The 18,436-nt window shown below is 40.0% G+C and overlaps 1 protein-coding gene across 1 annotated transcript in view; it reads right to left on the bottom strand.

Moving 5' to 3' along the window:
• Positions 1–13,238: 13,238 nt before the first annotated feature.
• NCEH1 (neutral cholesterol ester hydrolase 1) overlaps positions 13,239–18,436 on the bottom strand; it is a 67,953-nt gene continuing 62,755 nt past the window's right edge. The window contains exon 5 of the mRNA XM_055569037.1: positions 13,239–17,174. Coding sequence (XP_055425012.1) covers positions 16,557–17,174 — 618 coding nt within the window. The 3' untranslated portion in view covers positions 13,239–16,556. The remainder of the gene's footprint in view (positions 17,175–18,436) is intronic.

Below are 18,436 nucleotides of genomic sequence, written 5' to 3'. Positions count from 1 at the left end.
CTTCAATCAAACTGTGCTGGTCAGTGAACTTTTCCACTTATAAACATGTACTCATAAGGCCCTTTTCCTGCCAACTTCAACACTAAAATCATATTCTGTTGGGGGCCAGAGTGAGGCACTCCGCCCGTGGCAAAGGTCATGAGGAAGGAGGCTCGACATAAGCAAAGGTGGGATCGAGCCTCAGGAGTCCCCCTGGAAATCCTCGAGCATCTACCCCCATAACCAGAGCCTGCCTGCTTTACTACTTTGTGCTCCCACCTACACCTCTGACTTTATGGGGGGCTGTCCCCCACCACCTCTTTCGGAGAAGGAGTAAACCTAGAGCTCCAGATAATAAAAACTCCTGGGTGTGACAAGAGTGTTTTAACCTATAAACTCCTCTGAAGGTTCTCTAGCCTGCCTGACAGGCTTGTCTGGCCACATGTGATTGCTCACAGCCTCCCAACCGTGAGAGGCACGAGATGCTTTAAACCTTCTAAAAACAGGTTCCTTAGAAAAGTTAGAAAACTATTAGTATAAGTATAATGGGCTGATTAGAAATTGTATTGGTGAAGGGTTTTTCATTTGTTGAGCCAATGTTTGTTGCTAAGTCTCCATATCCCCTGCCCTTACACACATTAATGAATATATAGAAGAAATAAGTATTAACCTTTGATATTAATCACGTTAGACCTTAGGCTAAGTAAATTCTTTCCTTAACTAAAACCCACTATACCCTCACCCTATAGGAATGTAACTTTATTTGGGTGGCGTCTGTTTTAAGAATAATCACCCCTGGAGAAATAAGTGTTCTGGTTGACTGACCGTTGTCACAAGGAGAGGGTCATAAATTGTCAGCAGGCCCCCTGGCCAGAAGATGATGTAACACCCCTAAGACCTCTGTATACATTTGTATGAAGCACCTGACTTTGATAAAAGTCAGGACTGCTGACCCCACGTGACTTTTGCATAACATCTCAGTGTATAAAAGTAGACCATGGAAAATAAAGAATTGGGATCAGTTCCTCGAAAGACTGGTCTCCCCATGTCGCTCTCTCTCTCTCACTCTGGCTGAGTCTCCATCTGGAGCGTGGAACCCGCCATGCTTACTAATTATGCCTGGGCTTCTAAGATCCGACTGGGGAGGCCTCAGTGTCTCCTCTCCTTCGGGAGAATGGAAGGACGCCTGCGGACTACGTAAGTGCTGCAAACTTCTTGTCTTGAAGTTTTATTGGTCTCCCGTGTAAACCAAGCTACTCAGCCTCTTTTCTCCACTGAATTTTCCTACTGAGCTATCCTCATTCTATTACTCTTTACATCTCTAATTAATATCTAATTGAAGCTATTGTATCCTGATCCTCGCCAACGCCGTCCCCGCTTCGAATACCCTGGATCAGCCGGGGCTAGACCCCAGCAAAATTCTTCATCCTTCGTAAAGTATTTCCTAATTTTCTTCATGTAGTACTCTGTTTAAACTTAAGCTTGTTTTGAATCCTGATAACTGTTTGTTCTCCCTCTTACTTGTACTTATAAAGCTGTTTTGCATTTCAATTATTTGGGGCAATCGTCTTCCCCCCATGCTTCTATTATTTATCTTAAAATCTCTTATAGTACCCAGCATAATGGTTAAAAATGAAAGATGCTTAATGGGTGTGTATTGAATAAATGAATGAGTTAATGATGTAACAGCTAAACAGATACACGTTTTTAATATATATTATGAAATGAGCTTGGGGGCATACATCATAACACATAGTAATACCTTCCTTGGTTGGGATATTTGAATGCAGCCCATGACTTGCAGATTCTACTTGCATTTCACTCATGAACAAATTTTGAGATTTTAAAAACAGTGCTTGGGTCTGATCTCACTAATATACTGGAAACTAATTTGCTCCTCTTTGTGGGCATAATTACTCCTACAGGCCACAGAGATAAGGCAGTCACAGAAAATCCCCTGAATGTAAAAATGGATCAGAGAGCCAAGCCAGAGCTCATTGGTGGCAAGTAGGCAGACAACTTTCCCCAGGTGGGTCACAATGCTCCTGCCCACAGTAGCATCCTATTCAACTTGTTTGTTTCACGGACTCCTCCATATAGTTAAGGAGACTGGTGGGAAATCCCTCTTAGGTGTGCCATAGTTGATTATACTATCTAATGCAAAATGTGGTCTTAGAATTGGGTGAATTATCCATTTTGATTTTTATGCACTTCAATTTTTTAATGTCCCCTTTTCTGACCTAAAGATGAGTTTCGTATGACTTGAGATAATTTATACAATATATTTTATCTATTAAGAGTGTTTAACTAAGTATGCAAACTACGATATAAAATCGCTTTTACTTTGAACCAAAGAACTTGAGCTTTTAAAAAATAAATTTTATGTTTAAAAGATAAAAGGCTTTAGTTCTTTTTGGATAATAAGTCATTATTATTTCCTGAAATTCTCAGTAACATCAAAGGTAAGTGGGTGTGAATTTTGCCATCAGGGAAGTACAGTGGGAATTTCCAGAATGTTATCTGAGATGAGTGTGTCAGAGGCTTGGAGGTGAACCAGATGAAACATAAACAACAGCTGAATACCAGATGAAATAAATAACAGATTGGCTGATCTCAGAACACTTGATGAGAAGAGTTATGTATTAGTCTGAGTCCTCCCAAGAAAGAAAAGCAATAAGAAATGGGAGCTATATATTCAAACATACATACACACACACACACAAATATATGTAGTTGACCCTTGCACAAGTAGGAGAATAAGGAATGCCAACCCCCACCCTCTGATCCCCTATAGTCAAAAATCTGTGTACTGCTAGCTCTTCCTCAAAAACAAAGAACAGATTAATGACTCACCCAAGGACAGAAGCTGAAACAGTTCAAATAAAACCAGGACTAAAACCCTATTTCTGCTTATTCTGCATATTGTGATCTTTAATGGAACACAAACTTTTCCCAATGCTTTGTTAATATAAAGATCTGTAAAATGAAAATACAGGCACTATATTTATTGAAAAAAATCCACATCTTTATAAGTGGATCTGCCTAATTCAAATTGTTCAAGGGTAACTGAATATATATATGTATATACATGTATATATTCAGATATTTATAATATGTGAGAGTAATATATGTATATACATATATGTTTATATGTATAAACAAATATTTTCAGATATTTATAATAAGGAACTGGCTCATGACAGATGCTGAGCCTCCCGTGATGTGTAGTCTACAATCTACAAACAGGAGAGTTGGTGGTATAATTCTAGTTCAATTTCAAAGGCCTGAGAACAAGGAAAGCAAATGGAGTAAGTTCCAGTCCAAGTCCGGGTTCAAAAGCAGAGAAGACCAATGTCCCAGCTCAAAGACAGTCAGACAGAAGGAAATCCCTTTCTATTCACAGGCAGTCAGTCAGCCTTTTTGCTCTAGTCAAGCCTTAGTTGTTCGGATGAGGCCTACCCACACTGGGGGCTTCCCTGGTAGCTCAGCTGGTAAAGAATCCACCTGTAATGCGGGAGACCTGGGTTCTATCCCTGAGTTTGGAAGATCCCCTGGAGAAGGGAAAGGCTATCCACTTCAGTATTCTGGCCTGGAGAATTCCATGGACTGTATAGTCCATGGGGTCTCAAAGAGTCAAACACGACTAAGCAAATTTCACTTTCACCCACTTTAGGGAAGGCAATCTACTTTACTCAGTCTACCAAGTCAGATGTTAATCTCATCCCAAAACACCTTTACAAACATTCACAATAATGTTGGACCAAATATCTGGACTTCCTGGTCCAGTCAACTTGACTCACAAAATTAACCATCACTAGTTTTTTAATAGGATATCCTTCCACTCCCCAAAACAGTCAATGCAGCTTTTAGGACTTTAAAGTCAGGATCAGAAACTCACCTTCTTTGGGTTGGAGTGATGTGATGAAAGAGCACAGAGCACAGACTTTTGAGTTAAATTGATCTGAATTCAAATCCCTTATCTCAGCCACTTTCCAGCTATGTGATCTTGGATAAGCTAATTAACCTCTCAATTCCCTCATCTCCAAAGCACAAGATACTGCAGACTGTTAGGGAAAAATATTGCAATATGCTTATCACATATATAAGCATTCAATACATCATATCTATTATTATTAGAGTTTCCCTCAGGATTTATTGTTCCAAAAGTAATAAAAAAGTTTATTGTTCCAAAAAGTAATCTCTGGGTACTTGGTACTTTAGGTAAAACAGAAAATAGTTTGTACATGGAAGATAAATTAGAGTAGCTTAAATGTAGTATTTTTTAAGGCATGTTCAGTGTTTTTTTAAAATCACCAAAGTGTATCTAAAACTTTTGGTAAAGTCTTAAAAATCAAACCAGATCATGATGTTAATACTTAGTATGCTCCATGTTCCTCCATCATGTGCTTTGATTTGATACATCCTGAATCTTCACTGGGTGTCTGATGTACCAGATTTGGCAAGGTAAGCCAAAGAGGAAATAGGACACCTCTCCATTGATGGACAACAAAGTGTTTCCCCTTGTTTACAGAACTCTTTCTCTTTTAGGTCATGCCAATTTGGAAACTGGAAAAAAAAAATCATGATGGGTTGGGTTACCTATTATGTAGGCAAGATACTAGAGACTGTTAGGGGAAAATATTGCAATATGCTTATCAAATATGTAAGCATTTGATACATCATATCTATTATTATTAGTGTTTCCCTCAGGATTTATATAGCATTGTTCCAAAAAGTAATTATTGGGCACTTGGTACTTTAGCTCAAAATTCTCCAAGGCAGGCTTCAGCAATACGTGAACTGTGAACTTCCAGACATTCAAGCTGGTTTTAGAAAAGGCAGAGGAATCAGAAATCAAATTGCCAACATCCACTGGATCATCGCAAAAGCAAAAGAGTTCCAGAAAAACATCTATTTCTGCTTTATTGACTATGCCAAAGCCTTTGACTGTGTGGATCACAATAAACTGTGGAAAATTCTGAAAGAGATGGGAATATCAGACCACCTGACCTGCCTCTTGAGAAACCTGTATGCAGGTCAGGAAGCAAGAGTTAGAACTGGACATGGAACAACAGACTGGTTCCAAATGGGGAAAAGGAGTATGTCAAGGCAGTATATTGTCACCCTGCTTATTTAACTTATATGCATAGTACATCATGAGAAATGCTGGTCTGGAGGAAGCACAAACTGGAATCAAGATTGCTGGGAGAAATATCAATAACCTCAGATATGCAGGTGATACCACCCTTCCTTATGGCAGAAAGTGAAGAAGAACTAAAGAGTCTTTTGATGAAAGTGAGAGAGGAGAGTGAAAAAGTGGGCTTAAAGCTCAACATTCAGAAAACTAAGATCATGGCATCCGGTCCCATCACTTCATGGCAAATAGATGGGGAAACAGTGGAAAAAATGGCTGACTTTATTTTTGGGGGGATCCAAAATCACTGCAGATGGTGACTGCAGCCATGAAATTAAAAGACACTTACTCCTTGGAAGGAAAGTTATGACCAACCTAAACAGCATATTAAAAAGCAGAGATACTACTTTGCCAAAAAGGTCCATCTAATCCAGGCTATGGTTTTTCCAGTAGTCATGTATGGATGTAAGAGTTGGACTCTAAAGAAAGCTGAGGGCCAAAGAATTGATGCTTTTGAACTGCAGTATTGGAAAGACTTTTGAGAGTCCCTTGGACTGCAAGGAGATCCAACCAGTCCATCCTAAAGGAGATCAATCCTGAGTGTTCATTGGAAGGACTGATGTTGAAACTGAAACTCCAATACTTTGGCCACCTGATGCGAAGAGCTGACTCATTTGAAAAGACCCTGATGCTGGGAAAGATTGAGGGCATGAGGAGAAGGGGACGACAGAGGATGAGATGGCTGGATGGCATCACCAACTCGATGGACATGGGTTTGGGTGGACTCCGGGAGTTGGTGATGGACAGGGAGGCCTGGCATGCTGCGGTTCATGGGGTCGAAAAGAGTCTGACACGACTAAGCGACTGAACTGAAACTGAACTGGTACTTCAGGCAAAACAGAAAATAGTTTGTAGATGGAAGATAAATTAGAGCAGCTTCAATGCCTACATAGAACTTTAGTTTTGGGCTCCTGCATTGGCAGATGAGTTCTTTACCTACTGCTGTCTAGGTTGGTTCCTTCCAAGGAGTAAGCGTCTCTTAATTTCATGGCTGCAGTCACCATCTGCAGTGATTTTGGAGCCCCCCAAAATAAAATCTGTCACTGTTTCCCCATCTATTTCCCATGAATTGATGGGACCAGATGCCATGATCTTAGTTTTCTGAATGTTGAGTTTTAAGCCAATTTTTTAACTTTCCTCTTTCACTTTCCTCAAGAGGCTCTTTAGTTCCTCTTTACTTTCTGCCATAAGGGTGTCGTCATCTGCATATCTGAGGTTATTGATATTTCTCCCAGCAAGCTTGATTCCAGTTTGTGCTTCCTCCAGCCCAACGTTTCTCATGATGTACTCTGCATATAAGTTAAATAAGCAGGGTGACAATATATATCCTTGATGTACTCCTTTTCCAATTTGGAACCAGTCTGTTGTTCCATGTCCAGTTCTAACTGTTGCTTCTTGACTTGCATACAGATTCCTCAAGAGGCAGGTCAGGTGGTCTGGTATTCCCATCTCTTTAAGAATTTTCCACAGTTTGTTGTGATCCACACAGTCAAAGGCTTTGGCATAGTCAATAAAGCATAAGTAGATATTTTTCTGGAACTCTGTTGTTTTTTCGATGATCCAGTGGATGTTGGCAATTTGATCTGTGATTCCTCTGCCTTTTATAAATCCAGCTGGAACATCTGGAAGTTCACAGTTCACATATTGTTGAAGCCTGGCTTGGAGAATTTGAGCATTACTTTACTAGCCTGTGAGATGAGTGCAATTTTGCGGTAGTTTGAGCATTCTTTAGCATTGCCTTTCTTTGGGATTGGAATGAAAACTGACCTTTTCCAGTCCTCTGGCCACTGCTGAGTTTTCCAAGTTTGCTGGCATATTGACTGCAGCACTTTCACAGCATCATCTTCTAGGATTTGAAAGAGCTTGACAAAGAGCCTGGTGAGCTACAAAGAGTTGAACACAACCGAGCATAGGACAACAAGAAAATAGACTCTTCTCTTCCCCACAACGACTCAACAAACGAAAAGCCACCAGCTCTTTGTTTACTGTGTGAAAGTCAAAGTCGCTCACTTGTCTCTGACTCTTCGTGACCCCATGGACCATACAGTCCATGAAATTCTTCAGGCCAGAATACTGGAGTGGATAGCCTTTCCCTTCTCCAGGGTATTTACTGCACAGTCCTCCCAATTTCCCAATTTCCTTTTCCTCTGTGTAAAAACATTCTCCTTTCCCTGCCATGCTGGGACTTGCATGTGGATCACCTTGGCTGCAGACTATGAATTGCAATTCTCTGCTGATCCCAAATGAACTCATTTTTTGCTGGAGAAATATTTGGTTGCCTACTTATTTCAGGTCAACAAACTCATAACTTTCAAAAAAAAATGTTCTTCTTTAGCTTTGAATAGTCCTTTGAGGTGGGCAGTAGGGTAAGCACTCTTACTTTCATTGAGTGAACATATGGATACACTGAGGTTTAAAATAATGTCCTCAGTTTTCATCAAAATTGACTAAATAAATAGTTATGTATGAGTTCCTATTGTATTTGCTTTAAAATAATTAAGGATATTTTTTCATTAAGTTGCAAGGAGGGATTTTTTTTTTTTTAATTCAGTTAGGGAAACACCAACCCTAAGAAACTGGAATGCCTCAGAAACACTGACAGAAACACCAAATCACTAATCATGTTTTTTATTCTTTTCCTTAACTGCCAGGGGACTCAGAGCCAAACCAGAAGTTAACCACAACTGATTTTTCTAGTTGGCATATTTTTGTTCTTTTCTTTGGCCATAAGTGCCTATTTCTATATCACTATTTCATTATATTTTTACATTATCAGCTGTTTCAAGTATTTTCAGGCAGTAAGGAAGTTTCAGTTTTCAGTGAGAAAGTTTCATGCCAGGCCACCCCGTCTATCACCAACTCCCGGAAGTCACTCAAACTCATGTCCATCGAGTCGGTGATGCCATCCAGCCATCTCATCCTCTGTCGTCCCCTTTCCCTCTTGTCCCCAATCCCTCCCAGCATCAGAGTCTTTTCCAATGAGTCAACTCTTCGCATGAGGTGGCCAAAGTACTGGAGTTTCAGCTTCAGCACCATTCCCTCCAAAGAAATCCCAGGGCTGATCTCCTTCAGAATGGACTGGTTGGATCTCCTTGCAGTCCAAGGGACTCTCAAGAGTCTTCAACACCACAGTTCAAAAGCATCAATTCTTCAGCGCTCAGCTTTCTTCACAGTCCAGATCTCACATCCATACATGATCACTGGAAAAACCATAGCCTTGACTAGACGAACCTTTGTTGGCAAAGTAATGTCTCTGCTTTTTAATATGCAATCTAGGTTGGTCATAACTTTCCTTCCAAGGAGTAAGCGTCTTTTAATTTCATGGCTGCAATCATCATCTGCAGTGATTTTGGAACCCCCAAAAATAAAATCTGCCATTATTTCCACTGTTTCCCCATCTATTTCCCATGAAGTGATGGACCGGATGCCATGATCTTAGTTTTTTGAATGTTGATCTTTAAGCCAACTTTTTCACTGTCCTCTTTCACTTTCATCAAGAGGCTTTTTAGTTGCTCTTCACTTTCTGTAAGGAAGTTTAGGTAAATATAAATTTTAAATGGCAAAACCAAAACACAAATGAAGAGTTCCCTAAATTCACTGAGAAATTTCTAGCAGAGCTAGGACTGGAATTGTGGTTTCCTTAATTCTAGCACAGGCTATTTCTTCTGTTCTAACGTGAGCTGGGTGACAAGCTTTTTCCCTTAACCATGGAACATATTGTGTGTGTGTGTGTGTGTGTGTGTGTGTGTGCACGCACGAGCACATATGCTCAGTTGCTCCGTCGTGTCCAACTCTTTGCAACCCCATAGACCGCAGACCTCCAGGCTCCTCTGTCCATGGGCTTTTCCAGGCAAGAATACTGGAGTAGGTTGCCATTTCCTTCTCCAGGGGATCTTCCCCACCCAGGAATGAAACTTGTGTCTCCTGCATTGGCACACTGATTTTTTTTTTTTTTTAACCCACTTAGCCACCAAGGAAGCCCATGGAACATATCTGTTTTTTAAAGTATAGCAATATGAAAATGTCACTGCTGAATGTTGTTTGAATTGAAAATGTGCTTTAGCTTTTAAAGGCTATCTAGCTGTGCCTTACCTATTGTTTTCAAAGGCAGTCTCTTCCCAACTAAGGATTCATCCAGCACTGGATGCTGGGTTTGGCCAGCAAGCACAACAAAAGATGAAGGTCCTATATTTCCTGCTATACTAAATGGTACAAAAATGAAGAACACTGTTATTCTGTCAGCCTTTTCCCAAATGGATGGCAAATATCCACCTTGAATAAAAACATGTTTTTTTAAAAAAGACAAAACACTTTGGTAGGCAGAGACATGTTTTAACAAAGAATCAGTGTGAGTGCTTTTTAGTTTTGCCTTGCTTTGAAAATGCAGTCATGGGGAGGGAGGTGGGAGGGGGGTTCAGGATGGGGAGCACGTGTACACCCATGGTGGATTCATGTTGATGTATGGCAAAACCAATACAATATTGTAAAGTAATTAGCCTCCAATTAAAATAAATAAATTTTAAAAAGAGAATGTAATAAAATAAAGTTAACACACACCCATACACACCCACACACACACACAATGCAGTCATTTACTCTAGGTGCATGTGGGGTGCTCAATCGTGTCTGACTCTTTGTGACCCCGTGGACTGTAGCCCGCCAGGCAGGTGGACTTTTTACCACTTCCCACTGAGCCTGGGAAGTCCCTCTAGGTACTTTTGAGGATTTTAAAGTCTCTCTATTTTAAAAACGCTCAGTTTAACTTATTCTGTGATTAAATACAGCATGCCCTTTTATTTACCTATTATATATGCTTAGTCGCTCAGTCATATTCGACTCTTTGCAACACTTTGGACTGTAGCCCGCCAGGCTCCTCTGCCCATGGGCTTTTTCAGGCAAGAATACTGGAGTGGGTAGCCATTTCCAGGGGAATCTTCCAGACCCAGGGATCAAACCTGCATCCTCTGTGTCTCCTGCATTGTAGGTGGATTCTTTGCCTGCTAAGCCATTTGGGGCAGGCCCTTACCTTTCATAGTGGAGAAAAGTTCTTAGTTGTTTAGTCATGTCTCTTTGCAACCCCTTGGACTGTAGCCCGTCAGGCTCCTCTGTCTATGGAATTTTCCAGGCAAGAATACTGGAGTGGGTAGTCATTACCTTTTATCAGCTGTTAGGAAATCTCTTTTTAAATTCCAGGTGAAACAAGCTGCTGTATGGACGGCTAATGCCATCTATTTTCAAGCGCGCCCTCTGCTGGCTGTTGCCTTGAATTTTAAAAATATTCTGTAGGCACCAGGATTTCATTTGTTGACCGGATGTCTTTAATGAATTAGTAGAAAGAAAAACATTTGGGGGGGGTGGGGGGAGGGGAGGCGCGGAGAACAAAAACAAACAAATTTTTGTCTTAAGAGTAAATAAGCAAATATATGTAATGGCACCAGGCATAATTTTCAGTCAGTTCAGTTCAGTTGCTCAGTCCTGTCGGACTCTTTGCAAGCCCATGAACCACAGCACGCCAGGCCTCCCTGTCCATCACCAACTCCTGGAGTCCACCCAAACCCATGTCCATTGAGTCAGTGATGCCATCCAGCCATCTCATCCTCTGTCGTCCCCTTCTCCTCATGCCCTCAATCTTTCCCAGCATCAGGGTCTTTTCAAATGAGTCAGCTCTTCGCATCAGGTGGCCAAAGTATTAGGAGTTTCAGCTTCAACATCAGTCCTTCCAATGAACACCCAGGACTGATCTCCTTTAGGGTGGACTGGTTGGATCTCCTTGCAGTCCATGGGACTCTCAAGAGTCTTCTCCAACACCACAATTTGAAAGCATCAATTCTTCGACGCTCAGCTTTCTTTATAGTCAGTCCAACTCTCACATCCATACATGACTACTGGAAAAACTATAGCCTTGACTAGACAGACCTTTGCTAACAAAGTGGTGTCTCTGCTTTTTAATATGCTGTCTAGGTTGGTCATAACTTTCCTTCCAAGGAGTAAGCGTCTCTTAATTTCATGGCTGCAATCACCATCTGCAGTGATTTTGGAGCTCCCAAAAATAAAGTCTGCCACTGTTTCCACTGTTTCCCCATCTATTTGCCATAAAGTGATGGGACCGGATGCCATGATCTTAGTTTTCTGAATGTTGAGCTTTAAGCCAACTTTTTCACTTTCATCAAGAGGTTCTTTAGTTTTTCTTCACTTTCTGCCATAAGGGTGGGTCATTGAAAATAACACTGTGTTTTAATTGTGACAACATAAAAACATTTGTGCAGCAAAGATTTATTGAGTCATTATTCCATGACAGGCACTGTGTCAAGCACTGAAGTTATAAAATTGATGCCGACATGACCCTGCATCAAGGATCCCACAGTCTTATGAGGAAGTCAGACCCACTAACTGGCCATCATCTGCTATGTGTTGAGTGCAAAATGGGGCCAGAGGAGAGATGTCTAAAAATCTCAAGGAGGGAGGAGTTAGGACAGGCTTCCTGGAGCAGACTGGCAAAGGAAGACAAGGAAGGGCAAGGGCAAGTGTAGAGAAGAGTACTAGGTAAGAGAAACATGGTGTGCGTGCAGAAGTGTACGCTGGTGTTGGCTGACTGCAGCCTAGCACCATGTATAGGGCTTGCCCAGGAATGATGCTGTATGGCAGCACTTCTCAGCTCTTTCGGTCTCATAATTTTCTTATATTTATAAAAACTACAGAGGACCCCAAACAGCTGTTGTTCATATGAACTTTATTGATGTTTACTGTATTAGAAATTAAAACTGAGACATTTTAAACATATTGGATTAGCTAGAAATTCATTTGGGTTTTTCTATAACATCTTAAACAAAATTTCTGGCTAACTCAATAGTTAATAATGTACTTAGTTATTATATGTTACCTTAAGCTACATCCTATGGGGGAAAAAAAGTTACTAAATTTTCCAAACACAAACGAGTGAGAAGTGTGGCATTGTTTTATGTGTTTACAAAACTTTTTAATGTCTGGCCTAACAGGAGCCATCTGGATTCTCATATTTGCCTCCACAGTCCATATATTAAACCACTGCATGTCAAGTAGCAACTGGAAAACTCTACTCTTATGAAAGAAAAACAGTAACAAATAGCTAGTCTGGGTAGAAAGTCTATGTGAGAAGATGGAGCTCTCAATCTGAAACATTGGGAGGAACATTCCAAACAAGACACAAAATGTCACCAGCCTCTCTCTCTAATGACAAAATGCTGGTGCTGAGTGACAGGGCTGAGCAATACATGTATGCCTACTGTAAATCATATTTACATTTCCAACCTCTGAAATCATGGGAATGTCATGCTGATATCAGTATCTTCTAGATGTTTAAATAAGGGATCTGTTGGAAAATATGAGATTTTTAAAAATGGGGGGTTAAAAAAGAAAGATCACAAGAAAAAGCAATACTAAAACACATACAGTGCATTTTAAATGCCCCAAAGGAACCATTAGTGGATCCCACCAGCAAAATATAGCCACCCACCAGAGGTTTTGTTGGAGAGGATGAAAATAACTCTAATTGAATAGGAAAATCTAATTTATCCACATGTATGTGACCATTTAGAACCAAATCAAACAATTTATTTTGAAAAAAAAATTTTTGTTAATTCCTATGATTTTGAAGTAAACTGAGCATAACAAAACTCAATCATGAAATTATTAGCTTTACTTGTAATGTTAGGGTTAGTGTGAAAACTTGCCTTCAGTGGTATCAATACTTCTTTGGTTGAACTTGTTCAAATACAAATTCATATGCACTGTGATACACCTCTAATGTGCATTGAAAGTCCTCAGATTGTTGCAGGGTCTGCCTAGTTTTTATGACTATTTTAGCCAGTTCAAGGCAGGTTTCCAGTATGAGCAGCACATACTATATCCAGACATGAAATGAATGTCATAAAGGAGGCCACTGAGCCCTTCTCAATAATTGAAAGGGAGCTGGAGGACTCCAGGGGGTGAAGATTTGCACAGCATTGTGGCTAGGGACCTGGGGTATGGAGAGAAAGGGAGATGGGAACCAGAAAATGAATGAGGGGAAGTGAAAGAGGCACATTCCCAGACAGAGACAGTTTATTTACAAACATGAATCAAAACAGATTTATACTTTCCTGACTCCACAGTGGATTTTCATCTTACAAAGTAGACTGGCTACCAAAATCCTTCATAAAATCTGCCTTCCCCTTTGCAGTGAGAAATAAGCAAAAAGTCAAAGGTTAAAAGATCATGCACAAAATATTATATTCCCAAATATAATTATACAAGTCTTTAACTTCTTCACAAATCAATGATAAAAGATTAACTAATTTATACTTCACTATATTTTGTAGCACAGATTTTTTTCATCATATATTTATGTTCACATTTCACAAACAACATTATAAAAAGACTGTCCACTTCTTTTCTTAAAATGGGAAAACAAAGCCATAACACTTAAAAAATTCAATTTGCAGAGCATAAACTTTTTTTTATAAGAACAGAACTTAAAATAAACTCATTTCAAACCAAAATATCTTCAGCATAAACTCTGTATGTTTCCCAAAGGAATTCTTAGCGCTCAGATTTTGGTTGGTTTAGCCTGTCTTGCAGGCTTCCCTGGTGACTCAGTAGTAAAGAATCCATCTGTCACTGCAGGAGATGTGGGTTCAATCCCTGGGTCAGGAAGATCCCCTGGAGGAAATGGTTACCCACTCCAGTATTGTTGCCTGGGAAATCCCATGGACAGAGGAGCCTGGTTGGCTATAGTCCACGGGGTCACAAAAAGAGTTGGACATGACTCAGCGACTAAAGAGCAATAAGCCTCTCTTGCATCTAGTGGTTCTTGTGTATCATGATTCCCAATTATTATCCCAAGGAAAACTTCAAGCGAGGTGGGATACAGTGTAAGTCATTATCACATACATAAAGGCTTTATTTTTGACCTTGTCACATGGCTTGCAGGATCTTAGTTCCCTGACCAGAGATCAAACCCAGGCCAAGGCAGTGAAAGGGCCAAATTGTAACCATTGGACCACCATGGAATTCCCAATATAAGCTTTAATGAAACTTGAGATGCTTCATCAGAAACAGTGCTTGACCCCCTTTTTCTTTCACTCCCTCTTTTCATCTGAGAGAGCCCTTTGGAGACCTAGAAGGGCTGGATTTATTGTCTGTAGTTACTACAGAATTTGGCTCACAACTTTGGGGGGAAATGCCGTTTTAAGGAATTTTGTGCATGTATTATATTTTCTTTGCTTCCCTAGAGATGGATAACCTCAAAATAAGATCCAAATATTGGTTCCTTCAAATGATGTAAAAAAGAATAGTATTAAATGAGGAGGTTAGCTATCATAAAATAAGAACTAAAGTTCAAGTTTTTTAGGAAAAAAAAAACTGATCTTGCATATGTCTGTGTATATGAAATAATGACCTACAAAACAAAACACTGTTGAAGAAGAAGCCAATACAATTAGCCAGTCTGACAAAATGGTTGGAATGTATAATTGGAAGATACCTCATAAAGTTGTTCAATTCTCTGATTTTAGAGGACAGGCAAAAAAGGCCCAGAGATGGTAAGTGACTTGCCTGAGTCCATTAGCAGGTTAATCTGTATGATTATTTTTATACACACAGGCACACACACATATACTCACTGTTGCATTTACTTCCGTACATCACATGCTTGTAACTTAAATAATAAATGAATAATAAATATGCAGATTCTCATTTGTTATTTCATCCTCATAAGTAGGAAATACCTATCTTTCAAATGAGTAAAAAGGCTCTACTTTCTTTCCACTGGTGAATTTACTGTATCAAGGCTTGGCTGTATGTCTGCTTTCTGCAGTGCCTGAAAGAAGCACAGATTGGAGCAGTAGGAAGAGTGGCAGGAAGGAGCAAAAACATAGTCAAGTCGAATCAGAATTGGAGCTTCTTTCGGTGCCAAGGATGTCCCACGGGCAGTGAAGGCTTCACATGAAATGAAACTTGGTCTACTGTAACTTCAGACTTAGCTGGAAGGTGATAATGAAGGGTATCACCACAAGAGTATGAAGTAGCTCCTCCAACCACAGAGAGCAGAAATGACCAGTGCGTATCTCATCTAAGTTACTGAACTATGAACTTAGATGACTTTACTAGGTGTAATCATAGTGTCTAATTATTTTAATTTGTTATGCATATAAACATCAAAATATTTAGGCTTTATATTCAATATATAATAATATTAATAGCTATTTTACCTCTTTCCATAAAATTATTTGTGGATATAATTCTAAAGTCACCTTTTTAAATCTTAAGGTAGTTTTTTTTTTTTAAAAAAAACATCATTATCTTTAATATTCTTTACTGACTTTATCCTGAAAAATCTTGTCTAGCTATATATATTAACATTAAATAACTTAAAAAAATAAATGATACATTATATATACCAAAATAGCCCCATTTTAAAGCTACACAAGTGAAAAGGTTGAGTTTTCAAGAATAAACTAGACCCTCTAAAGGCATTTTTCATAATTTTAATATTAAATGTATCTTCTTCTCTGACTATGCCAAATATATATACACTATTCTTAGTAACTTATGTCAGATGTAGCCATTATGAAAACATTGGGTTGGTTCACTTGTCTATTTTTACTTGTTTTGTAAAGGAACATTTATTCTAAATCTAAATAAATTTGCTCCCAGATCTCCCCCAGGGAGATGGCATAACCAAAAAACAACGGTGTGCAGATATCCAGTGCATGCAACCTCATATTTTCTAATAATAGTGGTAGAAAGTAACTTTCAAGTATTATCATAATCCAACTGGACTTATAGATAGCTATCATATAAATTAACACTGTAAAGGAAGAAAGTCATTTGAGAAACTTGTCCTTGCTAGAACAGCTTTGCCAAAATTCCCATAGGAAACAAAGCCACCCATCCATAAAGAACAGAGGGCATTTGGTACCCAGCACTGACCTTGAAGTACACATATTTAACACTGCTCTGAACTCAAAGTAAACTCTAGCAAGTTGAAGAAGAGCCCACATTTTCTTTACTCATTAAAGGTCATCCGCAGTGGGTAGAATTTCTTCTAAAAAGAACTTGACGGAGGCAAAACCTAAGCCGAATTCCAGCTCCTAACCCTGCTGTCTGTAGCTGTGGGCATTAGTAGCAATTTGGTTAAAACATGAACAGACAGACTGGCCCACTTAGAGAACAAGATTCAGATGTTTCTGCACTCATGTTACTCAAAAGCATTTCCTAAAATTAAATTAAAATGAAGTCTGCAGAGAATAGAGATTCCATAATTCATAAGTAATGAGAGGAAATTAGTCGACTAAAGAGTCAATGTTTTTCCAAAGCAGGTGTAGGTCATCAGGAGGGGCTCAAGCTTTTCAGAAATCTCGCTCCTTCACAGGTTTTGATCCAGCCACTTGATGTAACTATTCCTAGTCCGAATTCCCACTGAGAAGTTGGTTGGCCAGCTGGTGAAAATCATGCACCCGTGGAAGCCATCCTCAAAGTGATCCAAGGTCACCTCCACACCCGCACTCTCCAAACGCTTTGCATACATGATTCCGTCATCTCTTAGGACATCGTGCTCACAGGTCAGAATATAGGTCTTTGGGAGGTGCTGCAGGACCTCCTGGTCTGCGATGAGTGGGGCCGAGCGGGCATCCAGCAGCTGAGGGATCTCCTGGACAATCCTGGAGTTGCCAGTGGTCTGCATGACAGGCTTATAGTTCTTTGTGATGGAAATGGGCAAAAGGGATGTCCAGTTTAGACGAGCCCTGAGGGCAGAAGCCTCATCCACATCCATTGACGTGTGATTGTTGACTATCATTGCCTGGACAAAGTCATAGTTGCCGTTGAAGTAGTCCACCCAGTACTTCACCATGACATACCGGGGCAGAATGGGGGTGTTCATATTTTGCTGATAAGAGGGTGTATTAAAATCTAAAGCTTGAAGAACTGGATAAATTAAAGCTTGCACTTTGAGCTTGTTTTTTAGGTTGGTATCTTGATTAAACTGGAGAAGAGAAAGCAAACACATTATTTCATTTCACTTTGAATGGCCACCACCATCACCACCACTCTTCAAGCTGTTGGATATTTACTAAGAAAGGTGTGATGTTTGCAACTCATACTTTTGAGTGAATATTTCAAAAGTACGTGATCTCTTAGGTCTTTAAACGCCCATCAACACTCTTTATCCATCCTTTGGCACAATACTCATCATGCTGGGTGTTATGGATGGATAGTTTTGTATTCCCAAGAAAGGCCCAAAAGGCAGTGCCTTACTGGGGAGAAAAAACTAGTCTGACTCTTCCAGAGGACATGGGTATGAAAAGCTAAATGAACAGATGATGGGACTCCAAAGTCTTTTAATAGGACCTCAGGGTCTCTCCTCTGATGAGCCTAGAGTCCTCGCGGTTGGTGAGAGGGAGGGAGTTTCAATCATGCCGGCAGTGCGCCTTCCATTGTACTTCACGAGTGTGTGTCTGAGAGTGCAACTGAGACGGGAACGTGACTGAACCCCTACCACTGCAGAACTCCATTCCCCCAGGTCTCCCTGCAATGCAAATATATTGCCTCATTTTGTAATTCTAGTGTCTAAAATGATATATTTTTTACATAACATCTAAAAGGCAGCTAACTAGGTCACTGTGTTTCACAGGCTACTAAACAATCTTCAAGATAACTTCAGCCAAACAATTTTGTTTCGCAACAGACTTTAGAACCCTATCCTGAGGGAAGATGTAGTTGCTCTTTAAAAGCAGTTCTTAATACATGCCAAGAACTGTACATACATCATCTCACTCAGTCCTGGCAACAGCCTTTCATTCAGATGGCACGATCCTCATTTTCCTGAGACTTGCCCAAAGCTGCACACCTCCCCTAGGGGGGCCTGGATTCCACCCAGTTCTGTCTGGTTTTAAAGCCCATGATTCTCTGTGCAGTGCCCCAGGACATATGGATAGCAAACCTACCAGTGCCAAGCAGAGAACTAAGTCCTTTAATTACAGTGAAAGAGAAGAAATCAGGACATCCCACAAATGAAAAGGCAGATGCTATTTGAGAATGCCAAAAGAAATTTGGAGGTAAGAAGACAAAAATGCCATTCTTAAATTATTTAACCCATTAGAGGGAAAAAAAATGTACTTATCTTTGAATTTACACAGCTGCCCAAAATTTGGGATGCCATTAGAGCTAGACAGAATTTAACCAAGTAAAACTCAGTGAGTGAGTGAAGTCACTCAGTTGTGTCCGACTCTTTGTGACCCCATGGAC

This window comes from Bubalus kerabau, chromosome 2 (genome assembly GCF_029407905.1).
Source record: "Bubalus kerabau isolate K-KA32 ecotype Philippines breed swamp buffalo chromosome 2, PCC_UOA_SB_1v2, whole genome shotgun sequence".
NCBI classification, from domain to species: Eukaryota; Metazoa; Chordata; class Mammalia; order Artiodactyla; family Bovidae; genus Bubalus; species Bubalus kerabau.
This window is presented reverse-complemented; position numbering and strand designations above follow the sequence as displayed.